At 45.0% G+C, this 17,644-nt stretch overlaps 1 protein-coding gene across 3 annotated transcripts; it reads right to left on the bottom strand.

Moving 5' to 3' along the window:
* Nucleotides 1-382: 382 nt before the first annotated feature.
* On the bottom strand, nucleotides 383-17,277 carry METTL17 (methyltransferase like 17). 3 transcript variants are annotated; one of them, XM_066631177.1, is made up of 14 exons: nucleotides 17,216-17,277; nucleotides 14,975-15,128; nucleotides 14,018-14,170; nucleotides 10,414-10,510; nucleotides 8,901-8,982; nucleotides 7,991-8,064; nucleotides 7,712-7,806; nucleotides 6,623-6,693; nucleotides 5,305-5,412; nucleotides 4,152-4,220; nucleotides 3,462-3,512; nucleotides 3,084-3,176; nucleotides 2,490-2,674; nucleotides 383-2,350 (listed from the first exon to the last, which is right to left on the bottom strand). In XM_066631177.1, the coding sequence occupies exons 1-14, from the start codon at nucleotides 17,267-17,269 to the stop codon at nucleotides 2,233-2,235; spliced, it is 1,404 nt and encodes a 467-aa protein (XP_066487274.1). In that variant the 5' UTR covers nucleotides 17,270-17,277; the 3' UTR covers nucleotides 383-2,232. The 3 variants fall into 3 exon arrangements, with proteins under 3 accessions (XP_066487274.1, XP_066487276.1, XP_066487275.1); XM_066631179.1 differs by lacking the exon at nucleotides 17,216-17,277 and having other exon boundaries at nucleotides 15,003-15,073; XM_066631178.1 differs by lacking the exons at nucleotides 7,991-8,064; nucleotides 10,414-10,510.
* Between the last annotated feature and the right edge of the window lie 367 nt (nucleotides 17,278-17,644).

Here is a 17,644-nt window from a genome sequence, read left to right as displayed (position 1 = left end):
CAAAATTCGTGGTTAGTTGAAACTGCTGGTCATGAATCCAGATATGGAAGCAGAACCTGTATGTGCAATGCACATTCACACTGTAACAAAGAAACCAAGTCTGAGGCTGATTTCCATCAAGAGGCTATATATGTTTTTTTTTTCTTTTCTTTTAAAATGATTCTAGCTGGAGCTGCTCCCTCTCCCCCTTTTCCAAATCAACAAAATCCTAAGTTTGGGCATTTAAAAGGCGGCTTTGCAGGTGCACTTTCTTGATAGGATTAGCAGTTTCCATGGCTGAGAGCTTCAGCTTATTTCTTTTGTTTGTTCACCCCTCTTTTAAATGGTTCATGCCTGAAATTTAACTGTTCCAATTTTTTGTTCCTGCTATTGCAAAACATCATATTTGTGATGCATTTTATTGTGTGGCTACACATTTAACAAGAGGAAATAAAAAAGATGCCTAGAACATTTGCTTTCATTCTTCCCGCTAGCGTGAAGTCATGCAAAGTTATAATTCCATGTGTCAACAGGATGAATTTTGATAAATGGACACAGTCTTAAGGGTGGAAAAGTGCTAATTACAGTGAACATTTTAAAGCTCATTTAGGATGCTCCCCCAGACCGTTTCAAATGCCAGCTTCTCAGATTCACTACTGATTCTTTTCTTCTTTAGAAAGAAGATTCTTTTCTTTCCTGTAGAAGTACACTTCTACACCTTAAGAGTTTCTCCCTCCCACTCAGGCTAATCAGATCATTATTATTTTGAGTATACATTCCATAAAATACAAGTCTGAAAGGACTTCAGTGGTCAGTTATGCTCTGAACAACATACCCTGGAAAGCATAACTTCAGAATGCCGAAAGGAATGCAGATTCCATAAGCATTCTTAATTATTTATTTTCACATTCCCATTCTGTTTTTCCTCCAAGGTGCTCACAGGAGTGTACAAAGAGTTTCTGGGTAGTGTTTTCTACCGCCCAGCCTTCACCCAGACTGAGAGTAAGTTAGTGTCACCAACCTTGCTGCATCAAGCAACTTCCAAGTAGAGTGGCTGCTGAAATCTGGGGGGGAGGGGGAAATACAAATCTGTTTCATTTGCAATGGTCAAGTATATTCTTTAAAAAGTGTCACTGCTTCCAACTGCAAAATTTCACCCAAAATTGATTTGCTCAGTTGGGAAATTCTGGCTCTCACAAGTTCCATCTCAACTTTCTGTCCCAACTCCTGAGCTCAGATTGAAACCCACACACGAGATCACGCCCTTTCCACATTAGACTAAAACAAAAGATTTAGTAACCCAGTTCAGACTTGCACACCACCCATAAACACGTATCAAATGAAAGCAGAACACATCTATGCTTTGGTCTATTTTTCCCAATCTGATTGCCAAATACAGCGCAAGAGGAGAAACTCATCTGCAGGAAGCTATCTCCAGCATGTTTTAGAAAGGGCATTCCCCACTCTACTCCAACTTATTCCAAACTCCATTAGGTCTTCCAGTGGTTTGTTCCTGACTTTCTAGATTACACTCGCAGGTAAACTCAGTCTCTTTGAACAGGGATCTATCTCAGAGCTCATACAGATGAGCACAAGATCTATATGAAGTGTCTATGGCTGGTTTGTGACATTTCATACCATGGGGAGAACAAGATGCTTAAAACTCTCCTTCGTATAAAATTATCCCTACAGTCGCAGAATTAAATATAGGGTTCTGGGCTACTTTGCCAAACCACAGGCTATTTTCAATGCACAGACACTATTTTATTGGGGTGTGTGTGTGTGAATTCAAGCATTCAGTGTCCAATCCATACCTGAAATTGTATGACCCAACAATACATACATTAACTTGAGCTTCTGTTTAGCTCTAAGAACTTCAGGAGGCCTAGAACGGGAATAGATTGCCACCGCACCCATGGCAATAAGCTGTCACACTGTATCGGTAAAGGCTACTTGTGCTACACAAATATGTAGCTACTGCTCTGGGAAGGTGAAGTACAATTTATACTGACACCAGCTTGGAAGGAGCAGACTGCTTCAAGATGTTTGGCATTATCCATGCAACACGGCTCAAGTGCTAAACCCTGGAATTCAAGACACTGGGTATTCCAATCCAGGAACCTCGATAACTCCAATTGGTTCAGTCAACCAGTCCATTCTGGAGCACTGTCAAGTACCAATGTGCCCAGATGACACTGATGCCTTTGAGAAGATACAGTTTATCTGGAAGGAGGATGGCTGCACAGAGGACTGTCAACTCTGCTCTTTATCTATGTGGCTGTCCTCTTCGCCCAAGGCTGGCTCACTGTCTGGATTCAAAACAGGCAGGCAGTCTCCACACTGACTGCTCCGGGCACATCGGTAAAAGTCCCTATAGAAAACACGACAGGTCAAGATCCCCAAATTTTATTAATGAGTCAGATTTCACACCTACAGATTTTACCCCCCCCCCCAACAAGAATAAAAGAGAGCCACGGCCTCTTCATCTTCTTGAGGATAATGGTCAGTACCTGCCATGTTTCTTAGGGGTAACAACTGCATGTTGTAGGGTGCCATCGGGGCAGCACAGGTGGACATGAACATGGCGAGGTCGGCAAAGAACAGGCTGGGTGATGCGAGGCCAAGGTTCCTTTGACTCTCCAGGCCCTCGGCGCAGGATCAGGAAAGAGAATTTCTCCTCTTTCTGTTGAGGATTCTGGAGAAACAGGCGGGAGGAAAAAGACATCTTAGTACTTTCTTCTTCTAGTTCCTCATTTACTGACTCCCCCGTCTCATTCACAAATCAGCCCAGCAACTTCATGAGAAGCTGATCCTTTAACCCTCACAATTTCCTCCACATTAAACAGTGTTAATGCTCAGTTGTCTTCTTATGCGTTACCTTGAATTGCGATAAACCTGGCAAGGCGACACTTTTGCTATTACATGACAAATAAGAGAGACAAGGCTTACAGTGAATGAGGTTTCCATTCATCCCAATCCGTGGCTGCTCAGCTCATGCTCTAAAACACCTTGCTTCAAAATCCCAGAACTTAAATGCAAGCATTGATGGTTGGATTAGCATGCAACAGCTCCAGCCTCTGTCCAAGACCAGGCAGGGCACTTACCCAACTGAAAGGCAGGGGGCAATAGGTCTGGATGAAGTTACACGGTAGTGGACGTTCGGGTGACAGACGAGGGCAGGGCAAATGGTGTGGACACTGACCATGAAAAAGAGGAATGGCAAGAGAAGAAAGACTGATTAGAACAAAACTGTGGCAGAGTTCTCGCAGTTCAGGGAAGCAATACCAGCATCCCACATCTTCCCAAAGATAAAACAACTTTCATCGGCAACAGGTATCTCACAACTGGCAGACGCTTCGTTTTTCTTCTGTTCCCATCACTCTAAGGTGGAGCAAGTCTTTGTTCTACCCCCCTGGCTAAGAAAGCCTGGGTCCTGCTTCCCCTTCCACCCACTGTAGCTTCAGGAAATGTTCAACACTCACCGGAGCAAATATGTAAGGTTCTCGAAAGTCATGGATGACTTTATCCTTGCCCTGCACATGAGAAAACACAGAAGAAGTCATTACAGCTACCCTTTGTGTCATTTTCCCACTACCACCCCTTAACGTAGAGGCCTCTGGGCAAGGAAGTGAGTGACCTTTGAACGAAACACTGTGCCAGATGTTTACATTAGGGTTTAAGCGGAGCCAAGGACAACAAGAACACAAGCTTTTTTTCCCAAGCTACTGAAGGAAACAGTGGTGGAGAAAACTTCTGGGGGAGTCTATCTTGCGTGCATACTAAAGGTGAAGCCAAACATTCTTCCTGATATCTGGAGTGGGTGGAAACCACCTCTCTCTGCTTAATTAAATCATATCTGAGTATCTAAATCAATAGAAGTGGTAATTTGGAGCAGTTACAATCATTAGCAGAAACAGGGGTTTTAATTTAATGTTTATGAAACTCAACTGAAGTGCCCACAGGGAAGTAAATACACACACCCCAAATTCTCTCATTATATACACGCCTTCAAGGGAAGCTCCCACATGACTGCAAGAAGCCTCTCACCAGTCTGGGAAGAGAAGGCTGATGGGACACCTGGTGTGTTCTCCTCCTTTTTCAAACCATCCTCCACATTTTGCAGCCTTGATGTATTCTCTTATGCAGGCTGTGAACCTGCTGAGACTTCTCACCTTCAAGACTGCATCTCGGGCCTCCATGAGCATCTGATGGCCTTCCTTGGTCCCATTCTCTATCAGAACCTGAAAGAGAAGGAGGCAGCACAAAAACCAGAGGTATCTTTTGTGGCATGTGGAATCCAAGTGAAATTGGCTGAGGCAAAGCTTTTAAGCTGGGGTGGGCTCTACGCATCCCCACTTCAGCCACAAGGGTTTGCTGACTTCACTACTGACATTTACCCAGGTTAGTTTCACTGAATACCTGTAACCCAGTTATTTCAAGTAAAAACATTTTTGGGAGGGGGGAGATTAGGAAGGAAGGATTATACATTTATAGTACAGCAAAACTAAATATTATACAGGAAATACTTCTGGCTGTAAAGGAGAGGGCAAAAAAGATGTTTCATGAAAGTGTTATCCCATTTTTTCTTTTTTACATATTACCAGAATGATGGTAAGCGACCCGATTTGACACAGGCTGTCAACACGAAGCCATGTTTGAGTACCTATGTAGTGCCACCACAAGGTCAGAGAGGAGGAACAGCAATCCTCCCTGCCCTCCCTTTCCTGCCATATACAATGTTAGCTGATCTCCATTGCATCTAATTATGATCACCTATATTGCACACTCCCCTCCACACACACACGCCCTGGTAGAGGCCACCTTTGGAAGAGGTGGTCCAGCAGCCTTCGCCAAGCCCAGCCAGGGCTTTCTCTGCAGCCAAGGACCTCCTCCCTGTGCTGCCCCAAGGAGGAAAGCAAGGGCCTAGCATAGCCAGGCCAGAGGAGTCCAGGACTCTATCTCCAAGGGTAGCAAACCCTTGTCAGAAGGGGGCACCAGCTTTGCCATCCACAACAGCAAGGGCAGCATCCAGACTTGTGGAAGCTGAATCATATCAGAGGAGAACTATAGGAAAACAAGGCTGTGAGCAGCAGCAGGGAAACAGTCATGGCTGCTAAGCTGGGTAGATAATTGTCCCTGTTCACAAAATCCCCTGAAATGCTGTCAGGGTGTGTACTGTTCTTTTTGCAGTCCTAGGAACAAAACAATGAGAGGGAGTGAAGGAAAAAAGAGACATTTCGTACTAGACTAGGTCCATAAGCCAAATTGGAGGATGCCCAGATGCAGTTAACAGGTTAGCTCCGTTAAGCTGCAGACGTTCCTTACCAGGAAGCCATCTGTCTTTCTCCAGAGAGTCTGCACCGTCTCCACTCTTTGAGCTTGACCTGGGAGTTCGTTGAGGGAGAAAGCAGACACTACAAGGTCAAATTTCACCTGCAGCAAAAGAGAGATTATTATTGTTTTCCATCATCCACACTATCCTTTTAAAGTAAAGAATGCCCCAAAACAAGCAGTTTGGCATTTTTAAGTATTATTTAGAGCCAGTAAGGTGCAGGGGCCAAACTGCTGGACTTTGACCCGTTGGATCCGAGTTCAAATTCCTGTTTAACTAGGACATGTCACTGTATGATCAGGGGACAGTCCTGACTTCTCCGCCTCACAGCCCAATCCTATCCCTTATAAGCCCTACCACTACCAACAAATCACAAGCTGCATGCTATGGGCCAGCTGCGGACCAAATAGCCCAGGAGAGGCAAGACATTTTTCACTTACCTCTTCATAGGCCTGGTACCCAATGAGTCTCCTCAGACCTATGCCAGCTCTTCTACTAGTGTTAAGTCTAAGGAGACTCTAGGACCAGGGGCTGGTCTGGGTTAGAAACAGGGGTAGCATTTGGCATGTGCCAATGCCATCGAGATTCACCTCCTTCTTGCCACTGGCCCACTCCCTGACATGACCCACCGCCACCCACTGACTTACTAGCAACAACAGAGGTTCAGCAGGCCAGAATCGCCCATGCACAGACTCCTGGGCTTCATGCCAGAGGAAGCAGCCTAAAGAAATGTAGGCAATGCAGGCTTTATGTTAGTGGATCACGAGATCTACTCGTAGCATAAGGCCTGGATAAGACTGGACCACAAATCACTTTACAGGGCTGTTACAAAGATAAGGGCGTGGGAGAGAAGAGGCCCATTTACGTCATCCCAAACTCCTTGAGGGGTGAGTGGTTTAAAAAAAGTAGTGATAATAAAAAAATTAGTAATGTGGATTAATGTCTCTTATCTGCTGCCATGCCCATCAAAGCTAGATCCTTCCAGAGAAACATTGCTTTAACGTTAAGTCGTATAGATGCCAAGACTAAAAAACAAGTGAAGCACTAACACCCCTAGATCTGAACCAGATTCAGCCAGATGAAGCAGGGAATAGAGACAGAAACTAACAAGTGAAATTTAACTAGGTCAAGTGGGACATCCTTGTGAAGCGCCAGAGACCAATACTGGAAAAAGAGTTACATTAATGATACCCAAGTCAACTGAATCACCAGGATTCTCAGGAGTTTAAGTTGTGGTTGATAAGGTCTCCCAGGAACCAGACTGCTCTTACTGCACCTGCCTCTGGGAGGTAGGCAGAGTTGCTTTTGTACCTTGGGTGAGACAGGGAGAAACTGCCGGAAATAGACTCCTGGGAAGCAGGGCTCCTGGTTCTCAGACATACCTGGGGAGAAAGAGAAGCCAACAGGTAGAAGGAATGTCTGGAAATCAGAATACAAAGGGTTGTTTTTATGAAGGTGAGACTGGGAACTACAGTTCAAAGAAATGAGTGAGTGGGAAGAGGACAAAATCAGTCAGGTAGCGTTGTGGCTGAAAATTCTCTACAAGTACTAGGCACAACCTGGTAAGAAGGGAACCTTAAAAAAAAGTTGAGATTTGTAGTGATTAAGAATGTGAAGATCAACTTGGAAATGTACAACAAACAATGCTTGCAAAAATCCTAGGATTTCTAGTGGGAGGTGGATAGGGCATCACTTCTCTTACCAAGATCCTTGTTCCATTATGAGAAACAGAACAGTCAGAATATAAAGTTGCACTGAGAATTGGATTAAATTCGATCTGAACCAAGTGATTTTATTTATTACACTGCTATTTCCTCCATGGTGGATCTCAAGGCAGCCTAAATGAGGCTCCCAATAGTCTCCCATTCAGGCATTGAACAGACCCAGACCTGCTCAGCTGCAACAAGGGGGACATATCATGTGTTTCACATCCTGAGACAAAATTAAAATCCAGCTTTTTCTGAGTTTTTGCATGTGCTACAGTAGACATAGAACATCTGAGAAGGTCTGACTTTTTAAATGCTGTTCATTTTTGCCTATATCTGTTGCTTTGGCAGCAAAGCTACTTCTGGACTATCCCATTTCAGACTTGGAGAGGTGGCACAACTCACAAGATAGGAAGAAATTCCCACATAGAAAACTAGTAGGTCAAGGAAAAGGTCAGGCTAAAGTAGTCTGGTAAAGACAAGATACAAGTGTACCACTTCAGTGAAAACAGGCCTTCAGATATGGATCCTTCCCTTTGAAATTCTATGGCTAAGCAGACTGGCCCCCAATATGCTCCTTATGAACTGGGAAGAAAGCATGTTTCATCACAGATAATCAGGTTCACAGGTATCAGATTCAGACAGTCAACAAGCACTTCTCCTTCATCCCCAAAGGGCCTCACAGAGCTCTCACCTTTCATCAGCCTCTCAGCCAAGGCCAACATTGGAGCAGAGGTGTCGATGTTCATATATTCATTCATAGTCTTCCCCCAGATGCTGTGCGCTGCCCTGTGAGGGGGGAGGGGAGGAAAGACAGACATGTGATGTCACTCAGCTGTGTATCACCAAACAGTGGAGCTGCTGAGATGGAAGATCCCCTTAGCTCAGGGTCCCAGAGATGGTTTTCTTCCTACTTCCAGGAACTTTTCCATAATTGCTGCTTTCCTTAAGAAACTCGTGTGTGACATCTTACCAGCTGACAGTACCTGTCCCAGAGCCAAAATCCAACAAGGTGGAAGGTTGGAAGTCTGGAACTCGCTTCTGTATCTGAAAAGAGAACAAAAAATTCCTTCTGGAAAAATCTAGGCCACTATTTGCTGTTTTAAATAAACAAACTAAAGGATATTCTTCCAAGTTTGGAAGCTATGCATATTTAAAAATACTTGAATAAAGGAAAACAGCAAACAAAAATTATAAAACACGACCGAAAAGTAAGCAACTAACAGCCCAATCCTATCCCTTACTTTCCTGGGAGTAAGCCCCATTGACTCTAATGGGACTTGCATCTGAGTAGACATGCATATGCATAGGATTGGGCTGTAAGTAACTGTTCATTCAAAGAGTCATGCAGGCTTGGGGAAGACATCAGAAAAGGGGTTCCTGCTATCTAAAGGCAGGTCATTCTAACTCTTAAGATTATGGTTTTAAAAAAAATAATACATGTGACAGTCCTAAATTTTCACAAGGGGGCATATGATACAAGGATATGATCACATGACCATAACTGGTAATATAGGTTTATCAAGGGAGAAGCAGCTTCTCAGGTACAGGAGTTTCAGGTCAGATGAAGCTGAGGAAGCATTAAGATCCCAGGTAGCCACAGCTGTGATAGTTCTAATCTGCCAAAAGCCTACCAAAGAAAGTCTTGGTTCAGTAGAAATAGCCCGGGACTTCCTATCTAAATGTGATGTTAGCCCCATTGCTGAATTCATAAAAAGTATAAATCAGAAGCAATTCAAAGCATAGACGGACATTGAAAAAAATACACAGCAAAGACAAAGATGTGGTCCCTTACCACCTTAACACAGGTTGCTTCAAATGGATTATGACCCCCTAATAACTAATTCTGAACAAGCATCCCAAAAGGTGGAGGAACGACTCACCTCATGAAAAGCTCGTGATACAGCTGCAAACACCCCATCCATTCTGGCTGCCATATACACAAAACTGAGCTCTTCGGTGTAACTAGAAGAAACAAACCACTGAGTCAGCAGAGGGCACTGTCTTCTAAATCAGTGGCAATACATATGAATGGAAGATACCCTTAAAAACTAGGCATGAGCATTCCACTGGGAGGCTTGTGTGTAAATTGTGTTAAAAGCTGCATGTATTTCTAGGCTGTTGCTATGCATTAGACAAATCAAAGACAAAAAATACATGTATCATCTCCTGATTTTACCCATTTCCTTCGACACCTTATGTTTGGAATTTGCTGCCTCCAGTCAGCTGCACGATCCAGTCTCCGCATTCTTTCAGAAGTGCCTCGAGACGTACTTTTTCTTCAAAGCTTCCTTTAATTGACTGTATATTTACTTACTACTGCTCTTCCTTCACCACCTGCCTTTGGCACTTCCCCTTTTGCCTGTTGATTTAGATTGCTTGCAGGCAAAGACTTGTCATTACTAGATTTATGTATACACAGAATCTTGTTTCTCAGACACTTGAATAATACTTTTCATTCTGTTATACTAGAGAAAAGAATGTGTTGCCAAGTCGTAATTCAACCTTCAAAGAAACTTATCTTCCTTGAAAACTATGTTATAGTCTTTATGGGTTTCTTAGAAAGAGCCTGCACAAGTGCAAGAAAATGATGGGCGAAATCACAATGATTGCATGGCTGAGAAGTGGCCATGGCAGAGACTGTGGCTGCGTACAGTACATATGGATTTTCTTTACAGTGGAGAATTATCCTTGTACGGCCACTTGCAAGATCACAATATTTTGCTGTAGATTAATCCATTAACAACCAACCACGTGGCTTCTGCGTATACAAAAGGTGTGGAACATAACCTGAAAGGGGAGGAGGATCATTAAAAGCGATCTGTAAAAAATATTTTACAGATTAATCTGCATTTAGTGATCTAAAGCAGGGGTGGCCAATCTTTTTGGCAGGAGGGCCACATCATCTCTCCGACATTGTGTTAGGGGCTGGGAAAAAATAATTAATTTACATTTAAAATTTGAATAAGCTTACATAAATGAATATATTAGAGATGGAACTTATATGAATGAATGAAGGTCTCGCGATAGCTCAAGGCCTATAAAAGACCTTGCGGAAAGCAGGGCCAGCCTTTCTTTTGCTGCCACTGCTGCTTCACAGACATGAAACAGCAAGCAGCCCTCGGCCTACAGCTCACACGAGAGGACAACAGTTGGCCTTTCCGCTGAGAAGAGTCATGTTGAACCAGCACAGGCTCCAGTAAGTCTCCAGAGGGCTGGAGGCTCGTTGGAGTCTAGGGGTTCCCCAAAGGCCAGATTGGGGGGTCCCCAAGGGCCATAAATGGCCCCCAGGTCGGTGTTTGGGCACCCCTGATCTAAAGAAAGCATGATCTATTTGGGACAAACCTTCCCTGAGAACAAGGCCCTTGCATTCTAGGTTTTGCCAGGAACACTCACTCCAGTGACTCCCAGTGGTAAGTTGTTTTACGAAGGATATTCAAGACCTTCACCTGCAGCTTCTTCTCCTTGGAATCATCCAGCTGAGTCAATGAACCTGACAGAAAAGAATTTGGATGGACTTATTACTCTGCCTTATTAAGCCAAGGGTTAGGACGATAAAAAAACCATAGCGGTGAAAGGATGAGCATCTAACTTTGCGACAGGCTGGGACATGCCCTAAAGATATACTCTCTCCGAGCCTAGCATGAGGATACAAACTGAATCCTTGCCTTTGTAAACCCCAACCCCCTTTCTCTGGAAAGGGCAGCTCACACCAAGCTAAGACACCCAAGGAAATGACAAGAATGTCTCACTACTTCTAAATGGGTCAGAACTAGACCAAAACCAAACTAAAGTTTCCAGGAATTTCAAAAGTGAAAAAAAAAAATCTTTAAATTTTGGAAAACATTAAAATATACATTTATCAAACCTAAATTTACTTTATTAAGAACACAAAACGCATTGTAACTTGGCACGTTAAAGAGTATTTGGTACGTGTATAAGATTTGCTTTCGTTTTACTCAAACAGTAGATTACAATATAGCCAGTATTAGATACACAGAAAGCAGGCCACAAAAGTCAAAAGCTCCTAAATTTCTTTCCTTTTGCCATTTGTAGAAATTGGGGGGGGGGGGGGGAGAACATAAACCATTAACATTGGTGGAAGTAGAAAAGAGGTTCCTTCCCCAACGCAGGCTTAAACGCAGTTCTCACTCCAATCCTGGACAATGTCAACATTACCCAGAGTCAATGCAAATATCCACAACACCAGTTTATGCTCCCTGTATTGTTGCTGCTGATACACATGAAGGGCAGGATGGAGCATAATGGAAAAGCATGTGTTGTGATACACAATGTGTATGAACACTGCCAGGTTCAATCCTCGGCATCTCAAAGTAAGACAAACAATTCTGTCTGAAACCTTTGAGAGCTGCTGACAATCAGCGTTGACACTACTGAGCTAGATAGACTGATTGCCTGACTCGGTATAAGGCTGCTTCCTATGTTCCTACATCACAAGCAAAACAATCTCTTCCAAACTGCTCTAGCTTTCTGGAGGGGGACAGCAGATACAACACCTGCTTTCAGCTTCAGGACCAAACCGCATATTTTCAGACATGATCAGTTTCTGCTGCAGGAGGTGAAGGAATCTGAAGCCAGAAGACTTAGGGGTTGTACATACCTGAAGTTCACAGGAACTGTAATTTCTCAATACTACAGATAATTATTAAGATTTTAAAATAATAAAGGCCAGACGCAACAATATTTAAGCCTTACCTTAAAAAACATTTCATTCATCATTATATGAGAAAATATTCCATAGGAAGCTTTTTAAGTATCTCTCAGAATTTCCTATTTTTCCACAGAAACATTTGAAATATCTTAAGAAAGAGACAGAAGACTTATTTCACTCATTTTCTTTTCCCCCCACCTGGAGAACATAAGAACAGCCCCACTGGATCAGGCCATAGGCCCATCTAGTCCAGCTTCCTGTATCTCACAGCAACCCACCAAATGCCCCAGGGAGCACACCAGATAACAAGACACCTCACCCTGGTGCCCTCCCTTGCATCTGGCATTCTGACATAACCCATTTCTAAAATCAGGAGGTTGCACATACACTTCATGGCTTGTACCCCGTAATGGATTTTTCCTCCAGAAACTTGTCCAATCCCTTTTAAAGGTGTCTAGGCTAGATGCCATCACCACATCCTGTGGCAAGGAGTTCCACAGACCGACCACACGCTGAGTAAAGAAATATTTTCTTTTGTCTGTTCTAACTCTCCCAACACTCAATTTTAGGGAATGTCCCCTGGTTCTGGTAGTATGTGAGAGTGTAAAAAGCATCTCCCTATCTACTCTGTCCATCCCCTGCATAATTTTGTATGTCTCAATCATGTCCCCCCTCAGGCGTCTCTTTTCTAGGCTGAAGAGGCCCAAACGCCACAGCCTTTCCTCATAAGGAAGGTGCCCCAGCCCCGTAATCATTTTAGTCGCTCTCTTTTGCACCTTCTCCATTTCCACTATGTCTTTTTTGAGATGCAGCGACCAGAACTGGACACAATACTCCAGGTGTGGCCTTACCATAGATTTGTACAATGGCATTATAATATTAGTTGTTTTGTTCTCAATACCCTTCCTAATGATCCCAAGCATAGAATTCGCCTTCTTCACTGCCGCCACACATTGGGTCGACACTTTCATCGACCTGTCCATCACCACCCCAAGATCTCTCTCCTGATCTGTCACAGACAGCTCAGAACCCATCAGCCTATATCTAAAGTTTTGATTTTTTGCCCCAATGTGCATGACTTTACACTTACTGACATTGAAGCGCATCTGCCATTTTGCTGCCCATTCTGCCAGTCTGGAGAGATCCTTCTGGAGCTCCTCACAATCACTTCTGGTCTTCACCACTCGGAAAAGTTTGGTGTCGTCCGCAAACTTTGCAACCTCACTGCTCAACCCTGTCTCCAGGTCATTTATGAAGAGGTTGAAAAGCACCGGTCCCAGGACAGATCCTTGGGGCACACCGCTTTTCACCTCTCTCCGTTGTGAAAATTGCCCATTGACACCCACTCTCTTTTTCCTGGCCTTCAACCAGTTCTCAATCCACGAGAGGACCTGTCCTCTAATTCCCTGACTGTGGAGTTTTTTCAGTAGCCTTTGGTGAGGGACCATGTCGAACGCCTTCTGAAAGTCCAGATATACAATGTCTACGGGTTGTCCCACATCCACATGCCTGTTGACCTTTTCAAAGAATTCTATAAGGTTCGTGAGGCAAGACTTACCCTTACAGAAGCCATGCTGATTCTCCCTCAGCAAGGCCTGTTCATCTATGTGTTTTGAGATCCTATCTTTGATGAGGCATTCCACCATCTTACCCGGTATGGATGTTAGGCTGACCGGCCTATAGTTTCCCGGGTCCCCCCTCTTTCCCTTTTTAAAGATAGCTTTATAGCTTTACTCTGAGCCCAATTCAAGGAAAATGAAGAACCCTGCTCTCACAATGATCTGGTGATCACAGTGATCACAGAAACAGAAAGAATCAGACCTTCCCCTTGCATTGGGATAAGGATACACTGGAAAGCAGGGAAGATAAATTCTCACTGTTTCCAAGTGGCATGGGGCAAGAAGTGGGCCCTCAGGAGAGAAGGAGGCTCAGAAGTAAGGGGGAATTCTAGCTGGCACACCCTGCTACTGAAAATGCCCTGAAAACTAGGCCTGATTTTAGGAATTACTTGATTAATCATTTGAGTTTTTTTGAGCAATTTAATTTCATTTGTTTTTAGCCATGCGAAAGTTCTAGGCCAAACCCATTCACCCCGCCTTTTAGATTGTTCACATTTGTGCCATAGCAGGCACAATTAAAAACAGTATTAAAAGATACATCTGCTACCCAATTAGTTAGGGACACCTTTCAGTCAGCCATGATATTAAATCAAATAAACTTTGCAGCTCTCCTGAAAACCAATGCCACCATTGCCAGCTGGATTGTATCGTTTACTCTCCACTAGCAGAGACTGCCACCCTCTTCGGTTACTCCCAAACTGGCACTCACCTTTTGGATGGGCAAGGATTGCCTCCTCCCTCAGCTTCTGCTCCACTTCCAGGGCCTTCCTGCGTAGGTCCATTGTCTCCAGAGGGCGTTTGCGACTCCACAGGTAGTTGGTGAGGGCCTTGGTCTGTTTCTCCAGGTCACGCATGGAGGATTCTAAGGAAAGATGAATCAAGATGGACACATCACAAAGGTTCCCTCTTGCTGGTCCAACAGGTTTTGCTATCTTATTAGAAAATCAATGCACATACTGCTTTACAGAACACTTGCAGCAAAATACGGAATCATGCCCTGAGGTCAGGAGTTTATTACAGAAAGGAGGCAACAACAGAGGGACTGAAGAGGACAGAGAAAGAAAAGGAGACAAGAGAGGCAGGCACAAATGCAGATAACATGAGCTTAAGCTTAGTAAAGGTTAAGTCAAAGTAGACATTTTCAACCACTGTGCCATGGCACACTGGTGTGCTGCAAATGGTCTGCTGGTGTGCCATGAGAGTTTGGGGGAGGGTCATTTATTAATAGGACTATTGGGGGATGTGAGCCCTCCACCAACAGCATGGTATGCCTTGTTCACTGTCAAAAAACTGATAGTGTGGCCTTGACAATTTTAACCTTGTCAGTGTGCCAGAGTCAAAAAAAAGTTGAAAATCACTAAGTCCAAGGCTTCACAGAAAAGCATGAGATTGTACTCCTCTCTGCATTCACAAATCCTGCACAAGCATCCTTTCAGCAAGGGGCCAAATTACAAGAGCTTGCAACAACATGGGGGAGGAGAGAATACAGAAGAGTCTGAAGAGTTTAGCTGGCACCCTCCAGCTCCTACTGTGCCCACATAAGTGGCCCTTCCTTCCCAGCACTGCTAAAGAGCCACCATCTCTCATGGAAGGATTCAAAACCCCACTGCCATAATTTTCATTCCTCCCCAATTCCATTGTGCCACCTTCTGTGGGCTTTACTCACGGGTCACTAGAAAATGAGCTATCTGTACCAGCTCAGGCGGAAGCTTGACAGTTTTGAGATGGAGGATGCCAGGGTGCTGACGGTGTGGTACATTGCCCAAGAAACCTGAAGAATTATCCACTTGGGAAACCTTGGGAATGATTGTAGCCAGACCCTGGAAAGAGAAAGTACGTTTATTCAGAAATTTCAATCTAATCTTTCAATCCCTAAAAGTGCCCCCAAGACAAATCACAAAAAATAATTAATTCAATTATTATAACAATTTCAAACATTCAGTCATCTCAAATAAAAAGACAGCCAGGGAAAACAAGCCAACTAAGCAGAGAAGATTAATATAACTGAGAACATCTGCCCAAAAAAGACCTCCTGCCTCCCAAATAGCAAGAGGGTTACTTGGTCCTCCAGGAGCAGGAGTTCCACAGATTATCAACTGAAAAGAGAAACAGGGAACAGAATGGGAACTGGGGGGAAATTCATATCTATCATATTCATATGGTTAGTTTGAGATGCAAGATGTAATCACATCCAGGCATAACTATCAGGAGTAACACAGGTAACACAGAAGTGAGAAAAACTGCAAGGGCTGAACAGCTAATATAGCACTCCATCTCTGACCACAATCTTCTGAATACTGCTGGGAAGCTCATACAAGACACAACTGCTCAACTTCATGACATTTTTAACTATGGCGCTTTTAAAAGTTCATCTTCTGAGTTTTTGAACAGGTGAGCATTGTTTGGGTAGAAACACCTTATACAAATGCAGAAATGTAAAAAGAGACAGCAATCCTGCTGTTATCTGTCCCCAGCGTCTACACATCTCAGGTACTCTAGAAGTATCATCTTCAGGGCTTAGAAGTTTTTCTCTCAAATTCCTCTAAGTGGAGGGTTAGCAGCAAATGAAGGCGAAAGGAGGGTTGCTCTATTACACTTAACACCTTTCTGACAACACTTAACACCTTTCTGAGTGTGTGTATGTTTTTCCCCCAAGGAGAATAGCTCAGGTTCAAACTCCAATATGAAGACTTTACATGACACAGCTGGCAGTTTGGGGCTATTATTTATTTATTACATTTTTATATCGCCCTTCCTCCAGAGCTCAGGGCAGTGTACACGACTGCTCCCCTCATTTTGTCCTCACAACAACCCTGTGAGGTAGGTGAGGCTGAGAGAAAGTGACTTGCCCAAGGTCACCCAGGAAGCTTTGTGGCTGAGGGGGAATTTGAACCTGGATCTTCCAGGCCTGAGTCCACCTCCCAAACCACAACACCACCCTGGCTCTCAAAAGATCACTAGCCTGAGTAAGAGGGCAACTTCGCCTTGCATCGCAGGAGCCTAACAGGGTCAGGATCATGAACATAAGAAAGTATAAGAAGAGCCCCCTGGATCAGGCCCAGGGCCCATCTAGTCCACACATAGGATGCCTCAGGAAGCACCCAAAGTAACAGGAGTCCTGCATCCTGGTGGCCTCCCCTGCATCTGACATTCTGAGCTCCCTCTTCTAAAACCCAGAAGGTGCACATACCCATCATGGCTTGTAATCTGTAATAGACTTTTCCTACAGAAATTTGTCCAATTCCCCTTTAAATGCATCCAGGCCAGATAGCATCACAACATCCTGCGGCAAGGAGTTCCACAGACTCCCTGCCAATCCACTTTTAAAGGAAGCCGGGCCAGATGCCACCCTGTGGCAAGGAGTTCCACAGACCAACCACACGCTGAGTAAAGAAACACTTTCTTTTCCCTGACCTGACTCTCCCAAGGCTGAATTTCAGTGGTGGTCCCCTGGTTCAGTGCTGTGCGAGAGGGAGAAGAACATCCTCCACCCACTCTAACTGCCACCAGATCATGTGGCAAGGAGTTCAAAAGACACCCAGCCTGAGTGGGCATCCCCTGGTGGTTGGAGAGGGAGAGGGTGTTCCTCCACCCACTCCATCCAGCCCCATACCTGTGGCAAGGAGTTCCATAGACTCCCTGTCCAACCACCCTTTAAAGGTACCCAGGCCAGGTGCCATCCCCACACCCTGTGGCAGGGAATTCCACAGACACCCAGCCTGAGTGGTCGTGGGAGAGGGAAAGGGCATCACCACCAGACCCCGTGACAGGGAGTTCCACAGCCCCACAACACGCCTGGGTGATGTTTCCAGCCGGCCTGCCCGCCAGCCAGAGACTCCAGGGCGGCCCTGGACGGGGAGGCTCCGCTAAGACCCTTCCCCGTTCGCGGCGCCACCCCCGCGCTCACCCTAGCCGCCCAGGAGGGCCCGGAGACTCCACAGACCCTCCGCAGAACCTTCATGGCCGCCATCTTCTATGAGCATGCGCGCCCGGGAGGAATCACATGATGCCCTCTCTCGCTCGCGCGGGGCCGCCATCTTGGGAAGGGCTTCGCTCAGCCAATCCCACGCGCGCCACCCTGCCCACATCCAATCCAAAGGCGCCGGGGGGGGGGAGAGTGAGTGACGGCATACGCCCCGCCCACGCGGCGCCCGATTGGTTCGCCAGTCACCTTGACCACTTCTCCACTCAGCCACTCAGGGGAGGGGACAGAGGCTCATTTGCATATCGCTGGCCGATTGGCTCGTTCGTCACCCGTTTCTTTCCTGCGAGGTTCCGCCCCTTCCAGCCCCCAGAGGCCCTCCCCTTTCCTACTCATCACTGACGATAATGCTGC

The sequence above is a fragment of the Tiliqua scincoides genome, chromosome 5, assembly GCF_035046505.1.
Source record: "Tiliqua scincoides isolate rTilSci1 chromosome 5, rTilSci1.hap2, whole genome shotgun sequence".
In the NCBI taxonomy this organism is placed as follows: Eukaryota; Metazoa; Chordata; class Lepidosauria; order Squamata; family Scincidae; genus Tiliqua; species Tiliqua scincoides.
The sequence above is the reverse complement of the archived record's forward strand: the minus strand, read 5'-3'. Positions and strand labels throughout refer to the sequence as shown.